This window comes from Pelodiscus sinensis, chromosome 10 (genome assembly GCF_052426305.1).
Source record: "Pelodiscus sinensis isolate ZL-2025 chromosome 10, ASM5242630v1, whole genome shotgun sequence".
Classification (NCBI taxonomy): Eukaryota; Metazoa; Chordata; order Testudines; family Trionychidae; genus Pelodiscus; species Pelodiscus sinensis.
This window is the reverse complement of record NC_143061.1, coordinates 51,595,097-51,617,871: the sequence shown is the minus strand read 5'-3', so window position 1 is coordinate 51,617,871 and position 22,775 is coordinate 51,595,097. Positions and strand designations below refer to the sequence as shown.

At 46.6% G+C, this 22,775-nt stretch overlaps 2 protein-coding genes across 9 annotated transcripts in view; both read left to right on the top strand.

Annotated features, from left to right (window-relative positions):
* The window catches only part of GIGYF2 (GRB10 interacting GYF protein 2), a 132,750-nt gene extending 129,280 nt beyond the window's left edge, over positions 1-3,470 (top strand). For all 7 annotated transcript variants that reach the window (XM_075937385.2, XM_075937382.2, XM_075937383.2 and 4 more), the window contains one exon: positions 1,709-3,470. In XM_075937385.2, coding sequence (XP_075793500.2) covers positions 1,709-1,776 — 68 coding nt within the window. In that variant the 3' untranslated portion in view covers positions 1,777-3,470. The remainder of the gene's footprint in view (positions 1-1,708) is intronic.
* A 137-nt stretch (positions 3,471-3,607) lies between these two features.
* SNORC (secondary ossification center associated regulator of chondrocyte maturation) lies at positions 3,608-21,474 on the top strand. Of its 2 annotated transcripts, none has more exons than XM_006123674.5 (3): positions 3,608-7,634; positions 18,273-18,452; positions 21,342-21,474. In XM_006123674.5, the coding sequence occupies exons 1-3, from the start codon at positions 7,562-7,564 to the stop codon at positions 21,449-21,451; spliced, it is 363 nt and encodes a 120-aa protein (XP_006123736.1). In that variant the 5' UTR covers positions 3,608-7,561; the 3' UTR covers positions 21,452-21,474. The 2 variants fall into 2 exon arrangements, with proteins under 2 accessions (XP_006123736.1, XP_006123735.1); XM_006123673.5 differs by having other exon boundaries at positions 18,270-18,452.
* Positions 21,475-22,775: the final 1,301 nt, after the last annotated feature.

Below are 22,775 nucleotides of genomic sequence, written 5' to 3'. Positions count from 1 at the left end.
GTTCTGAATTGTTTTCTTTATTTTTGTAAATAGAAATGGGGAAAATATTTCAAAGCCTGCATTGTGGTTAGTCACATCTCTCTGTTTCTTGTAGCTTAAAGGATAGTGTTTACTACTACTTTAGTTTTTAAAAATAAAGATGAACATATCCATCCATATTACATATTGGACGAGATCTTAGTATATTTTTATCCCCTCTGTGGAAATAGTACTGTACTCCTCAAACTGTATTAAGATCAGCATCTTTATTCACTAGATTGCACATCTTGTTTTCAGCAAGAAGTGTTTTCATATTAGAGATCATACAGCACATTTTATCACATTTTATGCCCTTTGCTTCCTTCCCCAGACCTGAAGAAGACCTATCTGTAGCTTAAAGCTTTTATCTTCTACCAATAAGGAGATCACCACTCCCCTGGTTATCTACATGCATGTCAAAATAATCCACTGTGGTTACTTATTTGAATGGTGGAAATCTACAGATGTACTGAGAGAGACTTTTAAATAAAATTAATTGGAACAGAACTTAAATATACAGACTTTTATTAAAAGTGCAGTGCTTTATCAACTGGAAAACATTCTTCAAATTACAAGAATGAATATACCTAAATTACAAGAATTAATATACCACCAGAGGGCACCCACTTGGCTTAGTAAATAGGCAATTTCAAATCCATTTTTTAAAACTGAATATAACATGCAAAAAATTAAACTGGATAACTATCACATACTAAGCTTTCTAAATACTTAATCTAAAGACAGTAAAGCATGGTACTTTATATGCAGCTTCCTCACACAAAAAATGTAATGCAATAATTTTCCAACTATTGGTGCTCAAATGGTATCTGTACAAAAAAAGACAAGTTCCAAAACTTTGGAATAGATGTGACCATATTGGCTATGTGGTCACTTTCTAGCATTGGTTTGCATTCTTTCCCTCTGCGCTTTCCTTAGTACATCTGATCTTTAATGTTTATATGATGTAAAACATGGGGGTTATTTAGTGTATGTTGGATTTCCTATACTCACTCAGCCTTGCACAGCTCCCTTAATATCAAGTTGCTGAAAAATGATAAATAGATGGGTAGGCTGTAATGATTGAAAAGAACATAAACATTTATGGTGTTTTTAATTCTAAACGTACGCACACTGTCTCCATCAAGGTTCTATTTGGACAAGTGGTTTTAAAATGGAAGCTGGTACCACTTCAGATTAAAAGCTCATGCTAGCTTCAGAAGCTAAGGAGGGATGATCAGGATCAGTCCATGGATATTGGATCTTTGCACCAGTCAACTCTGCTTCCTGTACCATCTAAATACTAGACTGAAGAATATCTTAGAAATACTACCATATTGGTGCTTTAAGCATTCTTCCTTCTGAGACGGTACTATCCAGTAACCTAGCATAGTATTGCGGAACAGTGATGCCAAAGAGGCCATCTTTTGACAGATTTAAGACCAAACTGCTGGTGCTTCATCACATAGGATCCTATGATGCTTTGTCTAAGTCTGCGGGTGGTAACACTGGTGACTTTGTCAAATTGCGGTTTGGGTGGATATATTCTGCCCTAGTGAATTTCTTGGTTTAATTAGGCATGTATTCTCTACTTCCTTTCTTTAAACAGCTGTTGGGTATAATAAATAAAACCTATTATATCATACTTACATATGCACATCCAGACTAAAACATTTCTTCTTTTGTTTTACAGGATTTTCAGTGAATGCCTCATCAGAGCGGCTCAATATGGGCGAAATAGAGACTTTGGAAGACTACTGATCTTGCAAATTGACCGGCTTTTCCTGTGTCTGTTAACCATGGATTCTCCACCTTTGGACACAGAACTTTCTCCACCTTCCATTTTTCTTCACCTTGCAGTGACTTACAAAGTCCGTCATCTCAGGCTGCTTCTTCTAGCACCAACAAAATCTTTGTCCCAGATTGCACAGTCATTGTTGTCTCGGTCAGCCTACAGACATGTGGACTTTGCTCTGTCTCCAAGATGGGTGGGAGATAGGATTCATTCCCAAAAAGGCTGACTGCAGGCAGCAAGCACTCACTGTGCTGTCATTTCTTTTGCTGATTTCTCTGGAAAGTCTACTGGGATTCTGCATATGGTATCTTCCTTTCCTTGGTCATGCTTATCACATCCAATTTGTGCAATCATGGAGAGAGTTTGTGGTTAACAGAGATTGGTCAAAACCAAAATGCCACACAGATACTGACTTCAGTGCTCCATCAGGACAAGAGGTGCTCTCCAAATCCAGGAGCTGCATTCATAAGCTAACTTTAGAACTGGCAACAGCGGGAGAGGGTGGTGGTGGGCAGAGTTTAGCTTGGATTGGTTTGATGTTGCACACCCCCTGCCAGCCCCTCTCAGCACATTAATTTTGGAGGGAAAGCTTTGAGTCTGTCTTCCATTAGGTAGTGATGACAGTTACTGGAGTTCTCCCCCCTGGAACCTCCAGCCCTTCTGGACATATGGGAATGTATAATCTGGGGGAGGGGGTGTACCTCTTCTGTTTCAGGTTGAAATTTCTCCTTTGTATATTACCGTCATAGGGATAGGACCAGTTTATTGGAGGCCCTTCTGCTGTGAATTTGTCTCGTTTAAGAGACAGCTAAAGTCTTGGGTGGGGAAGGACATTATTTTCCAAACAAGTATCTCCCACATTCTCAATTGGCTTTGTATGGCAGTGATTGAGTTTTGTGTTAGAATATGCAAGTTAAGGGGCAGAGACCTATCCTCTTCCTAATGGAGTGAGATTGAGAACCTGACTGTAGGCAGCATCTGAATTCCTATACACCATGGAGAGGGAGAAAGTGAGGTGAGGCAATGGCTCCGATTGCCTTCTACACCTTCAGTTACTGAACATCCCTTCATTCTGATCCATAGTACTTCACTATCGACACAATCCCAGGTCTCCCTGCTCCCCACAGGAGTTTAAAAAAAACCCAAAAACCTGAAATTGCAAAATGCACTTAATATGTATGACACCCCCCTCAATCCCACTTCCTGTTCCTAGAGGGCTGCAGCATGCTTGTGGGGGGAAGGCTGCAGTTTGGGGGAAGTTGTGTTAAGGTGTCTGCCTTTCTGTCATCACTGCCTGAAGAAGGAGGCTCAAGTTGCTCCAGAGCAGTTTGGCTTTGGGTTTTATTTCATTTGGTTTATTCATTTTGGGGAGGTAGTCTCCCCCTCTTCTTCCTCCCTCTCTTCCTCCTCCTCCCCAAACATGTACAGTAACTATACAGAGACTGCTGCAGACTTGTATATAGTTTTTGGATCCAATAGCATGGAGAGACTTGGAACTGTTGTAAATCTGGTATCCCTGTCTCCTTTGCTTTGTAAATTCATAAAGAGGGGAAGAGGGGCAGTTAAAATGTTTACAAAACTTTAAACTCCCTCTAAACTTTTGCCAGTGTGGGAGGGGGGAGAGAGAAATTAAAATAAAACCTGGTTGTATTATATCTAAGACCGCATTTTCTGCTTGCTTTTGTCTAAGATGATTTAGCTCAGGAATAATCTCAAAAAACAGACCTGAAAATTGACCTTCATCACACTTTTCGTCAAGAAAAAACAAGCAAATGCACAGGACCGGTGTTCCCTGTAAGTTGAGTACTTGGGTGGCCACCTAGGAGAGAGTCAAATGCTGCCCAGGTGATTTAGTGCAGTGCCCATGGCCAGCAGCAGGTGTTCCTAATGGTGGTGCACAGCCTCACATGTATTGGTGCACATAACAAATTCATTCTGCACATATGTGGAAAAATTAGAGGGCACATTGCACAGGACATGGAGCTACAACTGCTGCTTTAGGTGGTGTTTTTTGTTCTTGATGATTTTAGATAAACCTCAGATTGGAAAATTGACACAATCTTAACTCCCCTTTCTGCCATACACATATGCACACACATGCATTCATGCTCACCTTGTTTACATAGGAAATAGCAAGCCCTGGCAAGTTTTCTGTCAGGAACTGCGAATGCACAAAAAATGTAAGTGAGTATATCAGCAAGCAGCCTCCCAGCCCAGTTACCTTTGCTAAAGTAGGAAGAGGTTCGCTCTAAACACTTCAGGTTGAAGGAAGGAATCTCTGAGGGTATTCTGTTTCCCATTCTTAAACAAAACCATACTTTTATTTCTCCCAATCCACATACTAGCTGTCATATGCTACTGCTTGCATTTTGATGAGGAGAATCTCCTTAAAGTTTGAATAGTGATAGAAATGTAGCCGTGTTAGTCTGGGGTAGCTGAAGCAAAATGCAGGACAATGTAGCACTTTAAAGACTGACAAGATGGTTTATTAGATGATGAGCTTTTGTGGGCCAGACCCACTTCCTCAGATTAAATAGTGGAAGAAAATAGTCACAACCATATATACCAAAGGATACAGTTTAAAAAAATAGTGAACACATATGAAAAGGACAAATCACATTTCAGAACAGGAGGGGGATGCGGGGGGCGGGGGAGGAAGGTAAGTGTCTGTGACTTGACGATATTAGAGGTGGGGAGAGTGGGATGTTTGTGAGTTAATGGTATTAGAGGTGATAATTGGGAAAGCTATCTTGATAATGTGTAAGATAGTTCAAGTGTTTGTTCAATCCTCTTTGGAGAGTGTCGAATTTTAACATGAATGACAGTTCAGAGGATTCCCTTTCAAGTGCAGATGTAAAAGGTCTTTGTAGCAGAATGCAGGTGGCTAAGTCATTTAGAGAGTGTCCTTTCTGGTTAAAATGGCAAGAAACTGTTTTCTCTTTGTGATCTTGTCTGATATCTGTTTTGTGGGCATTGATCCTTTGGCGAAGTGTCTGAGATGTTTGTCCAATGTACATAGCAGACGGACACTTTCGGCACATGATAGCATAAATTATATTTCTGGATGCACAGGAATATGTGTTCTTGATCTTATAACTCACTTGGTTAGGTCCAATAATGGTATCAGCAGAATTTTTTAACTGTATCCTTTGGTATATATGGTTGTGACTATTTTCTTCCACTATTTAATCTGAGGAAGTGGGTCTGGCCCGCGAAAGCTCATCATCTAATAAACCATCTTGTCAGTCTTTAAAGTGCTACATTGTCCTGCATTTTGCTTAAAGTTTGAGGATGTGATGGGAAGGTAATGGGAAGGGAAGGTCCCTTACCCTTTATGTGTTTAAAGAAGGATTATATTGATTGATATCACTTCGTTTCCTGCTTATGGCCTGGAGTGCTCCCACCCCATTCCCACTTTGCTTAGTCTCAAAATTTATCTTAATTTGAAATTTACTATCTGGTTGAGAACATCATCTTAAAATCTATTTTTGTAAATAATTCTTAAATGATGCAAAGTAGCCACTGTGCACGTGACCTGCTGCCCTCTTCCTTTTTGCGATAGCATGTAATTTTCAGAAGGTAATCCTGAAGTTATGATTTTGCAGGCATGTAAGAGTGTAAATCCAGCCACATGAATTTCCAACAAGAACTTGAGAGATAAGAGGGAAGCAATGATTGCTGAATAAAAACAGCAAAAGTGGAGGGGGGGAGGCAGTTATTTTGCGTTAATCTTAAGGACCCCATCTGATTCCCATTGAAATCTGTGAAAGGCTCCTGTAAACAATAAGGTGGGTGGGAAAGGACTGCACATTGTCCTTTGAATTGAAATATTTTGGCTTCCTGCCACTCACCTTTGAAGCTTGTGCTGTGGCCTGGTTAATGACTGCACATGGCAAAACTGGTACTTTTTATGTTGTGAAAAGATGGCGCGAGTCTCAAGTATGGTCAGGGTCACTTGTCAATATTTGGGGTGAAAAAGAGCAACTAGAGTGTTGTCAGTTTGTCGTGGGTGCAATCCGTGTACAACTAAGGCAGTTCCCAGTTTACTTTTCAGGTATGTTATGGAACTAGAGTCACTATTGCTTTTATGTAGCAGTGACTTGATAATGAGGCCTGTGGTTGGAGAATCATTTGAGGTCCCTTTTCACTAGTGATTTCTGAAGCAAGTTTCGCTTCCAAATGTCTCAGTGGGCTAGGGTAGCAACTTTTAGTCCACTCTGTCCTTCCTACGTATTTCAATTTCTAGTTGCTTTGGCATAAAATTCAGTCTAGTAAAGTACGGTAAAAGGAAACCTGAATCTTCATTAGCCTCCTTACTTGATTTAAGAACGTGATTTACATATCAAAGCAAAGGCGATCTAAAGACATCCTGTAACAAAAAAAAAATGGAATCTGAGGGTATAGTTCTGGTATCCCAGAAAAGCTCTGCCACGTGCAAGAAACGTGTCTGCTTTTCTGAGGGGGGGAAAAAAATTGGGAAAAGCAGATGTTTTTTCAGCAGCTTTGTAAACCTTGTTCTACGAGGAAGAAGGGATGTACTGAAAGAGGGTTTTTCCCCAACATTTGGCCCTGTGTAGACTGGCCAAATGTTGGAAAAGCCTCTTTCAGAAGAAAAGTGGAAAAAGATAGGCAAATTGCAAACCGCAGTTTGCATATCTTTTTCTGACTTAGCCTGAAAATTAAGATTATAAAAGCCCATGCAACTGACTACATCTTCCAAGCATAGAGAACTGGGTACTGTGATGTTTAAATACTCAAAAGCCAGTTTTCTGAACTACAGCACATGTCTGAATAGAATTGATTCACTTTTTTCAGTTTAAATGCTCAATCTTCAAATCAGTTAAAACAACAACAACAAGTCTGGATGCATCGGGAGAGAACATGGTGAAACTGTCACATCTCCAATAAGCTGGAATGCTTTCCTTTTACAAGATTCATTCTTTCCCAACTCTCTGATGATTGAAGTGCTTGGGTGAGCCTAGATCAAAAATGTGCATTTGTTCTCTGCTGTTTGATCCTCTTTCTTGAGTCTATTTGAGGGGAAAGAAGATGGGTAGAAAAAGATCCATGTGAAATCTGACGTGTGTGTCTGTGATTTGAGAAGATGCTTCTTAGGAGGAAATTGCCGGGAAGGGGGCAATGTTTAGTGGACACTGTAAATCTTTCTAGTGTTATGTCCAGAAAACAGATGTGAAAAAACTGCTCTGGCTTGATTTCAGAGCATCTTTAACCCTAATGTTTGAGGCTCTTGTTCTTTGATTATGCCAGCCCTGATAAGACTGTCCCACACACAGGAGGGTAAAATATTGAACCATTGGTCTTTTTTTCGATTTTGTAATGAATCCTGTTGTATTTTCATTTCCAATGTGACATAAGATGGACGCTCAAAGGTAAGAATTTCAAACCGAGTCCTGAATCTTTTGAGGTATTCAGCCAACAGCCACTAGTGTGTACTCACCAGACTGGGAGGAGTAACTGATTTCTAACGGTCCAGCTATGCATGAGCAGGGAGGAATTTTGAGGCACAATTTTTAGAGGGTGGAGCTGTTCCTGACTTCAGGAGGAAGGTCTGCCTGGAAATCAGTGTCTGTGAGTCTCTGCAGGGTGTTTGTACTGTCTCTCTGTGCGTGTCTGTGTGCCCATGTGATCAGACTGGACAAAGTTTTCATTGTGCTGGTGAAGTTTCCAAGACTTTTCTACTTTGAAGAGTTTTAAAGAATTCCTTCTGACACACTCTTCTTGGAGGAAGAAATGCCCCATCACAGCATGCTTCACTTGGTCCTGCTGATGCTCTCTGGGGTCCTGGTGCCTGCTGTCCTAACAGGTAAACATCTTTGTTTGGATTAACAGTTCAGAAGCATGGGGAATCTGTTGTTTATTAACCACCTCCTCCCCCGTACCTACATCTCTTCACCCGTTTCCAAAAGTTTTTCACAAATAACTAGAAAGAACCCCTTCCCCGTAGTTCAATAAATCGTGTTAGTAATCCAAATCTATTTTTGGTCTGACTTCTGTAATGAATCTTGTTGTATTCTCATTTCCAGTGTGACATGAGATGGACACTCAAAGGTAAGAATTTCAAACAGTCCTGAGTCGGTTGAGGCATTCAGCCAACAGCCACTAGTGTGTACTCCCCAGACTGGGAGGGGTACCTGATTTCTAGCTGTGCATGTGGTTAGTACAGGGGAAGAGTTTGATGTGCAGTTTGAAACAGGGAATGCTGGAGGGATGGAGTGGGGCAGACAGGCGAATCTGTTGCATCTCTTCAAAAACAAATTCAGGCTTTGTCTCAGAATAAAAATTATTGAGAGTTGGATTGAAACCAGGAGTTGCCTCTGTAGCTGAGAGGAAGAATTGGATACTTGGAATGCTAGCACAATTAAGCTGAAATATGTTTCAGTTCCATCATTGGGTGGTGGTGATCTCAGCCTGGACACTAACCAGTTTCTAGTTACTCATTTTCTGATTCCCGTGCACAAACACAGCCACCACCAGCCAGTGCTTGGGTCACAATTAGTAGAGGAGTTTTCTAAATCCTCACCAAAAGGTGTAATTATGTAAAGCTTTTCAAAAAGGTGAGATGAATAGGTCTAAGATGCTTGAGTTTTTCCTTCAAAACTGTGTATAGTCCTATGAACTGAGGTGGGAATTCACTGTCCTCGTCTGATGAGTTCAATAAAGCTTGTTAAGGCCTAGAAACAAAGCAAAGAGGGTACAGGGGAGGAGAATAATAGGCAACACTTGTGCCTGCTCTCGGGCTCCATCTTGAATGGAACTGTTACAAGTAACTTTTCAGTTGCCATCTCACGTGTTCTCAGCACACTTCACTGACCAGTGTATATTGAGGGCATCTCCTTGTTCCACCAATTTGAGAATCGTTCTAAACATTGTTTAGTCTTGAAATGATTTTTATACACCAAGAAACAGCGTTGTGCCCAGAGCTCTCTCCACGTGGGCTGGCCTCCGTGCATTGCCAAATGTTAGGGAAATGCTCCTCACAAGTGTAGGTGTGACCATGGCAGATCACGGGGTGGAGGGTTCGGGACAAGGTAGGAGGCTATTGTCTGATGACACGTATTGCTAAGTGCTTATCCTGTATTCCAAATGCTGGGTGTCTTGGAGTGACACTAGCTTGCGGTGTTCACTGCAAATTTGTTCCTGCCCTGTTCATTCTGATACCTTTCATAGGATTCTTCTGACTATCTGCAGAGCAAACAGCTGTATAGTAGATCTAAGCTTGCATGTTTGGGGAATGTCATGCAAACTAACTTCATCCTGTAGAATATCAAACTGCGGTGTCTATAGAGGGAAGTGAAGAGTAAATATACTGTATTTTCCGGCGTATAAGACGACTTTTGATGTTAAAAAACATCCCCCAAAAATTGGGGGTCATCCTATATGCCGGGTATGCGGCTTTGCAAAGCCTCGGGGGAAGCCGGCGGGGCCCCTCCGCGGCTTTGCAAAGCCTTGGGGGAAGCCGGCGGCGGGGCATCCCAGGCTTTGCTCTGGCAAAGCCTCAGAGGCACGGGACCAGCTGCTGCTGCGGCTTTGCTCCCGGTGCCTCTGGTCTGCTGGGGACTGTCTCCAGCAGACCAGGGACACCGGGAGCAAAGCCGGGGAGGCGGAGGGGCGCTGGGGTATAAGACGAAACCCTATCTTTTAACTAAAAAATTAGGGGGTCGTCTTATACGCCCAGTAGCCTTATACGCCGGAAAATACGGTATCTAATTTTATTTCATGTAAAGATCTTGGTTGCTAAGAACTCTTTAAGAAATACGGCATCTAAATTATGACTGCAACTCCCAGCGTTCTGATAGGATTTATACATGTAGCTCACTAAACATTTGAATTATAAATTGCACTTGGTAACTAAATTGCAACAACTATGACTGAACACTTCCCCCAAAGAGTAGGTAAGCTTATTAGAATCTACCTCACCATGTAAGCACATGTTGGTTATTTTTCACATGGACATAAGAAAACAGGATCGCCAAATCCATTCAGTACACTCAGACTCTGTGCAAAACCACCGTGCAAAAACTTCCATGGGATAATCAGTAGATCTGGAGTAAGGAGCATGTTCTAATTCAGCTGTGATTAGGCTTCTGATTTTACTGTATCTTACCAGCACTTAACTATTATGTTACTTTCATCTTCATATTACACTTTGTGTGGAATACCCTATCTGCCGCCTCCTGCCTGATTCATCAAATGATAGTGGTACAGCCACAGTGTGTTGTGTTGATAGAAAATGTGATTGTAGCATTTTCTCTTCCAGGTTTGAGCTCCTGGTGGGTTGGTTCTTTGGGTCAGGGAACCAGCCTGCATTAAAGATAATTAAAGTCTAAAAAGGACTATTCTGCAGCAATGAGTGTGAAGGGTTATCTATTTCTAAATCAAATCTCAGTGGAACTTTTTCTATATTTCAGCCTATCATAAAAGGGAAGTTTTCTGCCTAGCCTTGACAGATGTGAAAGGGTACAGATAGTCCTCTGGTCTGTATATGCATGCACACAGCCCCGGCCTTTTTGTAAACGAGTTTATTTAACATTAAGCATAACCACAGCACTCTGCGCTGCTGCTCACTTGAACTTCCAGCATCACAGACTGCCCTTTGTGCTTCCTATGAAGGGCTCTTTTCATCCCAACACTGGCCACGTGCCCACCATGGCTATCTGGGGCCGGACAGCCCACTGCTGTCCGCAGAGCTCCCCAGCCCCTGCCCTTCTGTGTTAACACCTCTCACTCTCCAAAGCCAAGCTCCACAAAGCCAACCTTGGACCAGGGTGCAGATGACATAAATCATGCTGGCCAAATGTCCTTTTGTCCTCTGATTGTATCTTGTTTTGTTTAAGTGCTGCCTTGAGGAGACGAGCAAATTAGGAGACTAGCAAGACTGAGTAAATAATTGAATTGTTTCTGAGGTTTCCAACACCTGCATAGAGCTCACTGCAGACACGTGGGGCTGTCTTGGATCGGACCACGTTCTCATTTAGTCTTGACTTCATGCTGAAAAAGGTGGCAACCTCCAACCCAGAGACCTAGCCAATTGTTTCCAGTATCATGATGATTAAGGAAGAGAAGGAAAAAAATTGAGTCTTGATTCTGTCCATTTTCTCTAACTCTTAACGCACATTCCAAACTTGAAAATCCTCCATGTGCCGAACCCCTATCTCTGACTTCCATCTGTTGTGCTGGGGAACTAATTTTACCTTTCTGCCTCCTGCGCATGCAGATGGGAAAACGGAGTGATGGAAGAATTGAGTTTTGCTTTATCACACCAACTTCAGAAACACCACCTGAACAAACAAGATGGCTCATATTATAGCAGGAGGGTTTTTTGGTTCCTGTAGCACGGGGGTCCCCACTCTGTGGGACACAACTAAGAGGAACATTTGGTGGAGAGCATGTCTGGAGCCTGGGCCAGCCCCTCTTCCTCTCACCCCCAGAAGGAGAGGCAGCACTGCCCACCTTCCCAGCCACTGACCCCGTACCTGAGACTCTGGCTGAGGCTCTGCTCCAGGTCCTGCCCCCAGCTGTGGTCCCTGCTGTGGCCCCCTCATCCCTGTCCATATCCTCCGGGAGCCAGTGTTTTTTTGGGGGGGGAAGTGCAAGGTGAAAAGTTTGAGGACCGCTGCTGTAGCTTGTCTATAAATGGGTGAATCTATGTGAATATACAATGGATTTCTTCAATGAACTAAAGTGTAAGCATGTTATCTCCCAGTAATGTCACTCTTGGTGCATGTCACCAAGTTAACATCAATAATAATAGAAATGTAACGTTTCTATTATCCTATAACCCAACTTCTGAAGCAAAATAAGACAGGCATAAGGAAAGGAGAGAAGACGACTTTTGTTTCAACTGATCAAACCAAAAAACATTAAAAGTAGAGTTACAATTGTAACTAGATATTCATGTGAAGATTAGAAAGAAAGATCAAACACCCAAATATGGGGCAATTCAGAGAAGTTTTAAAAACATCTTTGCCGGTCAGTTTTACTGTAACTGTGCCTGTACCCGGGCTCTAACTCGCTTGGCATCGGTAAACTTGGAAATTATTGCTTGGAATCCAATCTCCTGTTTTTGGGGAAGGCTATTGGGATGTAGTCGATGAGTTTACTCCAGCAAGCTACAAATGTGAATGTTTGAATGTCTGCTCTTAAAATATATGAAATATGGGTAGCAAGAATCTCCAGCTTAATTATGGAAAAGTATTAACCCCTTGCCCCCTGATCTTGGAAGAGCTTGGAATCTTCATGAAACTAACCTCAATATAATGAGGGCTCAAAAGAAAGTGTGCTTGTTACTACACTATTGTGGCATGCAGGGTTCTTGTGTCTTCCCCATAAGAACCTGGTGTTAGCTGCTATAGTGACAAGGACTGAGCCTGCAGTCTGGAATAGCTTATGTTTCTATATTCTTGCATTCTTTCTGTTGGGATACTGACTTGGCACCAGCTCAAACATGAATTAATTCATCCTAACACCCTGGTGATGTAGGGAAGCACATTCTCGCCCTCCTTCAGCTGACAAGTCCGGGCACCAAGATGGTATCCGGTGCATTGTGATTAGTCTGTTGGTGTGTCTGGTGGCTGACCCCGTCATGGACAGAGAGCAAACAGCTGTGCCGTTAGCTTTTGATATTGGAGACCCTGAGGGCCTGTGGGGGCCCTGGTGCCTCTGTTTTGGGGAGATCCTATGTTTGGTTATCCTCAAGGGCTGTGATTTGTGGAAATCCATAGCCTCACCTCTCCCGATGACTGCAGTGTCACACCTGCTAATGATACTCAGCCCTACCTTTTGCACTAACCCGGGACACTCACGCTTCCTCTCCTTCATAATGTCTGGCAGAGAGAAGAGACTAACTGGGCCGTAGCTTCCTTCAGCTCTGATCTGATAAGAAGCAGGCATGGAGAGGACTGGCAAGGGCTGAATGTGCCTGGGAGCTTAAACTGTACTCCCTGAAGAGCTGTGGTTATCCCAGTAGACGTAACGTCAGATACACTAAGAAGCCTAGGGAAAAATCAAGTATGTGAACCCCTGAGAAACAGGCATGTTTGTGTAAGCTCTTTTGAAATGCCCTGGCTTTGGGAAACAGGGCTGTGTTTAGGTACCTTCACAAGTCAGAATGCTCAGCTAATCCAGCTTCCTTCCTTTCACTAGGCAGCCCAGTGGTGATTAGCAGACTGTGTGTCTAGGGAGAATGCGCAATCCCGAGAGACCTTCCTAAGTGAAGGCTGACTTTGATCTTCACCAGATGGCCAGGCAGGGATACAGCCTAAGGATGTTAACTAGCCGTTAACTGACTAGTTGAGTAGTTGATGGAATTTCCATTGACTACTTGACTAGTTGATAGGCATTTCCGCATTCCTCCTTTGAAATATACAAGAGCTCCTGGTTGGGCTCTTGTACATTTAAAAAAAAAAAAATGTGGAATTCACCATGTAGCTTGGGGCCAGCAGGAAGTCCCACTGACTCCCGGCTGCGTGCGGTGTGCCAGATTTGAAATGTACTCAATCACCTGCTGACCTTGGGCTCCATGCTGCGATGCCAATTTGAAAAGCCAAGTGGAGCCAGTGTGGCATTTCCCTAGAACTTGAGGTCAGCTGGGGAGTCCCCAGCTCCACGCGTAGTAGCAGCACACAGCTGATCCCGGGCTCCGCTGTGCAGTGCTGCTGCTTTGAAGTACCCCCTCTTCTCCCCTTTGCTGCCTCTAGCTGATGGAGGAGGATTCGACTAGTCGACTGACTATCTGATAAGCATTTGCCTATCGGATAATTGACTAATCCTTAACCTCCCTAATACAGCTATGGCCATTTGGCCATTCATACGGAGGTGACTTTGTTCAGGTAATAGCTATACCACTTTAAACCTTAATAGTTAGACTTTCCTTAGGTTTCCCCCCAATACTGCCCAAGTATATTGTACAGGTTGAACCTCCTGTAGTTTGGGACTCTCTGGGCTGGCAACATCCGTGGTCTGGTGGGACCACAGATGTTGCTGGACTAGGAGCCCTAGTGGCAGAAGTTGGCAGAGGCTGGAATTGGAACTGGCTGGCAGGGCTAGTGGCACTCTCAGGGCACCAGAGCCTGCAGATGGTGGGGCAGGGAAGCTGGCAGGGCTGCCAGAGTTCCCAGGGCTTGGGCAGAAAGCTGGTGGAGCTGAGGGAGCTTGCGGGGCTGCCACAGGCAGCGTGCTGTGGGCAGTGGTGCCAGGTGGCTGGGGAGAAGAGCCTAGCGGGGAGTCTGGTGAAACCCCCTCTGCGAACTCCCTTGTCCGAGACAGGTCATGTCCCCAGGGTTCCAGACCAGGGAGCCCACCCTGTATTATGTTACATTTCATAGTAAGTGGTAAAGTGCACTTCTATACAATCTATCCTTCCACATGGTGGCTTAGTCCACTGTTGGTTCTGGTCAGGCGGTTTGGTGGAAAAGTGTATTCATCATGCAGATGCTTCTCTTATAAACTCCACTGAAACATCCAGGGGCTTCAAGCACGTGTTCCACTCTCTGGTGTAGTGGGGGCTCTGAAATGGGCTGCAAAGAGGCATCATTTTTCTTTAGTAATTAAAGCTCTGTTAGAGTGAAACCACAATAGCTCAAGGCAGAAAATTCACTTGTAGCACACGCTGTCCTGGTCTTAAAGGTCAACTGCAAGTATATTTAATCTGAGGGTGACAAGAACAGCGAGTCCACAATCTGGTTGATTACATATCAACCCTTAAAATTGCTACATGGTATCAAAGCATTTTAAAATCAGCGTCCACATCAGTTCTTCCTTCACTTGTCTAGAACTAAGTTTTGTGCCAGTCCTGCCACAGTGAATGTCCTCAGTGCAACAAATGAAGTTTCCCAACAATGTGTTAAAGGTGCCACCAACTGCCATGGGGGGGACACGTTCTCCATCACTTTCCTGCTATGAATATGCCAGCAATTGAGCATGGTCCCAAGGAATAGTGCTTGCTCCACACAACAAGCTCACTATCTCTAAGATCCTAGCACCCAAGCACGCATGAGGAGTATACACTACTATATGAGCTTGAGTTCTTGTGTAATCAGATAGTTCTCTCTCCCGTTTCTTGCTGGCACTTGTGTTGACAGAGAGGGGTTGTGAGTTGGACATACAAACAAGTGATTTAGAATTGGTGAAAAGTTGCATGCACATTGGTTTATTCTGAAACCTGTAGGCTAGTAGTGTAGGTAGCTAATTAAATAGCCCCAACTCTGTTTTGCACCATTGACTGCAGACATGACTCAACTTGATTGTCAAATTCCTCTTGATCTGTCTTGGTAGCTGATACCCCGGGCTCTCTAATAAGAAATGTGCATGTAAGTGTTATCACTTCCTAGATAAGATGCTAGTAGATGGCAATCAAGACACTGTAGCATTAATTGGTTTTGTGCTGAACCCGTGAGTTTGGATGTGCTGGATTGACAAAGTACACTGTTTCTCTCCTCCGCACACTGCCTTCGCTTGCATAGAAGTGCAGCGTAGTTAGTTGGAAGGATTAGGTTTTTATCGGTAAACGTCAAGCGCCAATTTCTCACCTATTTCAATATGCGTACACAAACCTATGAAAACATGGTTCTAGATAGTGACGTTTTACTTTTTAAATTTGCAGACCTCTACAATTTTTCAAATGAAGGTGCTGACCCCTTTGGAAATCTTAGCTGTAGTTTGCAGACTCCCAGGATTCTCTGTATATCACAGTTTGAAAACCACTATTCTCAACAGCCCGGCTCTGTTCCCAGCATACCAAAGCCCTGGCTCGGGAGAAATCTCGCCTGAGTGGAACTGTTCATTTCCGGCTGGGTTCATCTGGGCAGAACCCTGAAACAGACACCCCTGAGCAGGGGCATAGAATCAATCTCAGCTCAGCCCAGTGCAGTTTAGTGCATCATAATGTGCCTAATTAGTCTCTGGGTTGCAGGTACTTTGCCCTGCAGTTTGGGTATAATGACCATGCACAATGCTGTCGTCTCGCTGAATCCCCCTGAGCCAGTTGCCCTGTGTGTGGCCCAGACTTTGAGCCCAGGAAGCTGGGCTGTTCTGTATCCCCACCATTCTCTTTCTCAGCCCCGATAGCCAGTGTTAGTTGACATGTCCCTGGCCTTGGCTGCTCTGCTACATTTTCTATCCCAGTGTGACATTCCCAGTGGTTTCAGTAGGGACCTGTGGAATGTCTCTATTTCTCACTGGGGCCTCTGAGTTGTCCCACCTGAACAAAATGAGCATTGATACAGGCTTCTGGGCCAGCCACACATAAACAGGAAACCCCTTCTCAGTCCCAGCCGACCCTGCTGGGAAAAGAAATAACAGGACGTGAATCGCAGCCTCAAACAGAATGCAGTTTCTTTTACTTTTCCCTGGGCAGCCCCAGTGGGCGCCATCTAAGGAGGACTCAAGTCTCTGACTGCTCCAGTCTGCCATGCTTCCAGGGGATGCCCCTCATCCAAACGGCTGCTAGTCCTGGCAGGAGGCTTCTGGCTCCCACTGTGGAGTTAACTGTTCAGCCAGAGGCCTTGGGTATGCAAAGGCCCTGAACGATCTCAGACCATGATTGCTTCTGGGAGGGGGAAATGGCCAGAGGCTGAGCAGTCCTGAGCTATGAGCTTAGCTTTCACTTCCTGACTTGCAGCGAGTTGTAAGTGCGTCCAAGCACGGAGCCGGGCAGTCGCTCGACACGGATGCTTGCCCCGATCGTTGCTGGGAAACGTGGTGCAACCTTCTTGTAGGCTCAGCCTTGGTGTTTCTGGTTTCTCATGTTCACGCACAGCTTTGGAATTGGGAGGTGGGATGCAGCAACGGCACTGGACCAGCACAGGGGTTGTACTCCAGTCGGCATCCCAGCTCAAGGGCGCTCTAGCACCTCTCGCTAACCCACGTCACCATAGGGCCTGTGTGACATGTAAAATTACCCGGTGGAGGCCTTCACAGAAGTGTGCTCTCCTCAGCCTTGACAGGCAGCCCCTTCTCGAGCAGGGGCTTGGTTCTGCCCACCCCCACCTGCATCTGGCTGACGGTTTGTTCCCCCAATGTACATCTTAGAGCCGCTGCCTTTGTACTCATTCATCAGCTCTGACTCCAGTGCCCATGGTGAAATCCTGGACCCCCTGAATCTGTGGGGCCAGGATATTACTCCCAGTCTCTAGTCCTTTCCATAAATTCATTGAAATGTCGTTCTGGAGGGCACAAATCCAGCCCCCTGTGCTGTGACAGGACAAATAAACTCACTGTGCTTGTCAGGTTGCTCCAGTTTGTTCTTAAACTTCCACCGACGAGGATTCTCCAGTCTCCCTTGGAGGCCTGTTCCAGAGCTTAAATACCGCAAGAGTTGGAAAGGTTTCCTAATCTCTAACCGAAATCCCCCTTACTGCAGATTAAACCCTACTTTTTGTCTGCTCGTCAGTGAACATGGGGGACAGTTAATCACCAGTCTTTATCCGGCCCCACTCAGTCTTGCATGCTGAAGACTGGACATGCCCAGTATTTTTAACCTTGCCTTGTAGGGCAGGCTTTTCTGAATTTTATGAAGTTACTTTCTCTTGACTTCTCTGCCGTTTATCCACGTATTTCCCAAATTGTTCAGTTTTGAGCACTGCACAATGCTCCTGCTGAGACCTCATCACAGCAGAGTATAAAAGGACAGTTGCCCCCCTATCTCCCAGACAAGACTCCTGTTATACGCCACAGAAGAATATTAACTTTTTGGCAACTGCACTCACATTGGCTCCAGTTCCATTTGGAATCCAGTGCAACTATAGTTCCTCCTAAGCTGTGTGGCCTCGCGGGAGTCCATTCGGCTGGGGTGGAAAAGCGTAGAAGGGCCAGTGAGCACAACCCCAGACCCTTGTCAGCACCGAGCGATCTAGCCGATTCTCCGTTTTGTAGTGGTGCCTTTGATTAGGTCCCCTTCCTAAAGGTCGTACTTCGCACTTCATTGAATTTCTACTTGTGGGTTTCAGACCAAGTCTCCAAATTGCCACGCCTGCCTTGAGTTCTAACTCTCTCCCCAAAGAGCTTGCAGCCGCTCCCCAATGCAGCCTTATGGACTCTGCTCTGCAGAGAGGGGCAAAGAAAGTGCCTCGTTAAACGGGGCTTCTCTTGAATCTCTTGTATATGTGGCTTGATGAGAGGTTGGGGAGGGGGATTTTTCCTGCTCTGGGATCCTGGAGGCCTTGGTCCATCTGCAGACTAGGTTGCCCTGCACTGCAGCTCAGCTGAGGTCATTTGCGTACATCCATTTCATCACCTCAGCCATGTCCATGCCGTGGAGGAGGGAAGCTTCAGCAGTGGACAGGCCAGAGCTGAGAGCCATGGGGGAGGGGGCGAGCCAGGCCAGCCAGTGCACATTGCAAGTTGTGCAGGTAGGAGTGCCAGCCAACGATAGCCAGTCGTCCAGTGCTGTAGAGGCATTGGTGGCTGATGACGGAGTAACTGGCATTTATGCTTCTTCTAGCAGAGTACCCCCAAGGACCTGCCCCCACGCTGTGGAAGGAGCCACCAGAGCTGCCATCAGGAGGAGGCCCCTTCGACGTTGCCACCACCACAGGCCACTTGTCGGACTCCACAGGCTTCCCCCCCATCTCCTCAGAGTATGAGCCTGAAGACACCACCCACCTGCACCGGCTGGATGGAAACGGTACGCAGGGTCTTGCAGGCAGTGCCCTGCGCCAGCCTCTGTTAAACCTGTTCAGCTTAGGAGGGGTTTGCGGTTGCACAGCTGGGACATTGGGCCCCTTTGTGTGGAGCAAACGTTACTGTGGTTTAGCAGAAAATCAGGGATGTGTTGCTGGGAACTCTGTGTCCTGTTGTCTGAGATCTCCAGGTAAAGGGGAAATGAACACCGGCAATACAGGCTATTCTGTTCTGAATTGCTTGTTCAGCACCATAGATGTACATGGCACCCCCCAAAACAAGGATGGATTCCTGGCCCCAAGGTCTATCAAACAAATAGGGTTAGCAGTGAGATGGCCTAGAGAAGGGAATCAGCCGGAGTCCTTCTGGGTCATTGTGTCCCAGAACAGCACTTCTGGTCCTCGCAGGCTGCGTTCTCCACTAATCTTGCTCTGGTTTTCATGTTTGGATTCAGAAGTTCTGAGCAGCTCAGCTGTTTGACCCTCACAACCCCCCTGGGCTTATATTGTAGTTTGCTAAGTCATCTTCCATGTGCTATCATCTGTGGTAATTCAAATGAGTCTGTCTTTATCACTAATCCTGTGCAAACTGCATGCATTGATTCCTGTGCCCCCACCCCTCGAACGTTACTTCCGAGAGGCTGCGCTCCTCATATTCAGTGTGAGATGGAAGCCTTGTGGAGTTTCTTCCTATCCCTGCTCCCTTCCCAGTCCTGGGCTAGCTCTCTGCCCCTCCCCACAGTGTTTCTGCTTTTGGTGCAAGAGGTTTCTGCTGCAGCGTTCCTGACCTCTGGGAGGCTGGGCCATCTCGCTCCATGTTCCGGAAATGATCAAATGGTCTGTGAAATTCTTTTCCCCTCACTGCTTGTGTCTCTTCGTTATTCTCTTCCTCTTCTCTCGCTCTGTGTCCCTCTCCTCTCTGTAAGTGATTCTGGGCTCATTTGAATGGCATTCTCCTCAGCCCAGCCACAGCATGTGGCCGCACAGACTGTTTCCCCATTAGCCCACGAGACTGATCCAAGTTCTGACTCGAAGATTTCAAAGGCTGTGGCAGGACGCTGAAGTGCCACTTCCCAACTGGCTGCTTACATCTGCAGGGAGTGACCTTGGGAGGCGGAGGGAGGTTTAACATAGGACAGCTGCCCGGGTGAATCATCACAGGAAGGGCCCAGCTGGCTGTACGCGTGGCCTGATTGTTGTCACCATGTGAAAATTCTGCCCCCGGAACTCTCCTCAAGGGCCACGTCTGTGCTGGAGCCCTGCCTGGTGCTCTAGTGATCATGTGGGCTAGGTGAGCCTGCAGTCTGGCCCAGGCATCTGCTAGCGAGCACCCCCCCTTGGGCTGTACCGCTCCTTTCCCAGCCCGGTTGCTGCAGCACCTTCACGTCTCTAGCAAACTCTCTGATTGCTTTAAAATGGGCTTCCCACGTGTCTTCCTTCCCTCCTGTGTCATTTCCACCCCACCCCTCGGCTTCCAGCACGTGTCACTGGCCCAGGGCCACTCTGTTTTCTGGCAGTGGCTTTTGTGAGGTTTCTAAAGGGAAGCCCCCAGCAGCATCGCTGTTCTTTGGCTGCCCTGCTGCTGCCCAAGGGAGAAGGGCTGTTGCAGGGCACAGGGATGGGAGCCAGCAGGGTGCTTGTGGCTTGGATTGTTGCCGAGGGAGAGATGGGTTTAAAACAAAAGTTACTCTGTGTAACTGACTGATACCATTTTTCCTTGGAGGTTGGTGAAGGAACATTTGTGTTTACAACTGGCTTTCCTCAGGCAACAATTGTAAAATGCCATTAGCTCCCACCCCACCCAGCCATGAACCGTGGCTGTGCCAGGGCCGTCAGTGCCGGCACTGGTGGCTCAACACACAACGTGGGGGTGGTTGTGCTTGGGACTGCGGGACTGAAAATGTGAGTGCATGTGCTAGGCCTGCAGGATCTCCCAAATGGAGTGGGGGCTGAATATTGCAGGAGTGGAAGACTGCACAGGTGTAGGGAAGACTGAAGTGTGTCCTCCCTCAGTGCGAATGCCTAGAGATCAGTGAGGAAAACACTCACCTGGTGGGGGGAGGGGGGAACAGGAGACCAGAGCAGCAGGGCTTGTGCAGGCCCCCTGCCTTCCCTCACTCCACAGCACTTGCAGAAGTGGCCGGCACTGTCCCTGTGGCCCCCGAGGTGGGTGTCTCCACGGGCTACTCCTGCCCCAAGGGCTGACTCTGCAGCTGCCATTGGCTGGGAGCTGTGGAGGCAGGGCCTCCCCTCGGCTAGCAGCCGCTGCCAGAGAGGTGTGATGTTTGCTTTTGGGAGCTGCCTGAGGTTAAGTGCCAGTCCCTGCCATCCTCCTGCACCCCAATCCTCAGCCCCAGCCTGGAGCCCGCACCCAGCCTGCCGAAAGCGAAGGAGGATGGGGGAGAGCAAGCGATGGAGGGAGGGGGATGGAGTGGGCAGAGGCAGGGTCTCAGGGAAGGGGAGGGATGGGGTGTGGCCTCAGGGAAGGGGCCAGGCAGGGGGCGGGCCAAGGATCTTTGGGGCTGCATGATTAGACAGCTGGCAACCCTATTGGCTGGGCATGTGGATGCCCTGGCACTGCCAGAAGAGTACGCCCAGCAGCTCAGCCAGCAGCTGGCAGGACGCCAGCCAGGGAAGGCGCAGCATTGCCCGGATATCAGGCTGAGCACATCTGCGTGGGGACAGCTTGTGCGTGCCTGGGGGCCCACCGACTGCCATGCCCTGGGGCCTGGGATTGCTGTCAGCCTGGCAATGCTGGGTGTGCCTGCCCCCATTTTGCTGGTCCTGGAGCCAGGCACGTGCTATGGAGCTGGTTGTGTATTTGTGGATATGCTGTTTTCCTGCAGCCCTTTGTGCTGTTGTGAGTGTCTTTTCTCTGCCTCCGTCCTCTGCAGGGTCCCTGGGTCCTGGAGCTATCAGCGCCATCGTGATCGCTGCTCTCCTGGGCACGTCTGTGATAGTGGCCCTGATCGTCATCACCCTGCGGAAATTCTCTGCCTCCTGAACCCAATAAAAAGCTTTTTCTTACTACATGTGTCTTCTCTGTCTGTCGGTGGGTGCTGGCCTGCTCATCTGCATCTGACTGAACAGGGCCCCCTTGAGGACGCCCCTCGGTGAGGAGTCTCAAGGCCTTTTAACTGACTTCTAACACCACCACTGCCCTCCATGGATGCCTCCCTCCCATCTGGGGGTAAGTTAGAGCCACATGGGCTGACGTGGCTGGAGTGTGTCTGGGTTGTTTGTGCTGCTCTGAGCCACAGAATTGTTCTGGTCCTTTGCTGACATCAGAGAGATTTGTGACTCTGGTGCTGATGCACAGCTGCTGCTCGTGCTCCCTGCCAACAGACACATTCACAGCACAAGCTTCAATATCCCTTTGATTCAGGCAGGAGTAATGCAGGACAGATGGGAGGGATGGGATCAAAGGAGCTGACTTTGTGGTCTACCCGTTACGCTCACTCCTGTGGGCTGCTCCCATTCGCTGCGGGGCATTCGGATACTCTTTCGTGTGCACACACTTGTTTTACTTGCTCCATGGGCTGTGATGCAGGCACAGCCACTGCTTGGTTTAGCAAAATGCCCGTTGTCCCTCCTGATGACTTACTATTCTGGAGATGTCCCCTTAAATGCAGCAACAAGTTTGGTGCATTCCCACTTCCACTCCCACCGAACTCTTCATAAATGGTCTCCTCCCTGGGCCATGATGCTTTTGTAGACTGAAGTGGCTGCCTGCTCTCTTGCGCTCTTTGTGTTTCCTCCTGTTTGTAATATTGCCCTCCATTTCCATATTGACCCCTGCAATTTAGTGCCCTGAGGGATGTGCCTTGTTTGAGATGCTAGGAGAGAGATCTGGTCTATAGGGGTCAGCAGCAGCAGCAGCTGCTGCCTGTCAAAATCTGAACAGGCTTTTGGATGTTTTCTATTATCCGTGTGAGATGATATTGAAAAGGCTCTTGCATCCAGAGGTGCAAGAGAGGGTGGTGATGCCAGCACAAGACTATAGAGGTAATTGCCGGACATCCCTGTTAAAAGCTGAGCTCTGGGACTGTCGTCTTCACTCTCCCCTGCTCTCCTCCCCGTTCAAGGACTCTCACTGTCCATTACTTACATACAAAGAGCTATTCCCATCTAGTTAATTCGCTCAGGGCTCTGAAAAGTTTTGACCCTGTGTCGCATGATTAGGTTGATCTAATCTCCAACGTAGGTGTGACTAGGTCAACAGAAGAACTTCACCGCTCTTTTGTTGATGTAGGAAGCACCTACATTACAGCTGTGGTGCCATAGCACTACGGCTGTAGTATAGATACACCCATAAGGGGGTGTTTGTT

Excerpts from the sequence above, each read along its gene's own strand:
- SNORC (XM_006123673.5), top strand. The coding sequence starts at position 7,562 with ATGCCCCATCACAGCATGCTTCACTTGGTCCTGCTGATGCTCTCTGGG. Across the intron at positions 7,635-18,269 it reads GGTGCCTGCTGTCCTAACAG|CAGAGTACCCCCAAGGACCT; the intron begins GTAAACATCTTT and ends TGCTTCTTCTAG. Across the intron at positions 18,453-21,341 it reads GCACCGGCTGGATGGAAACG|GGTCCCTGGGTCCTGGAGCT; the intron begins GTACGCAGGGTC and ends CGTCCTCTGCAG.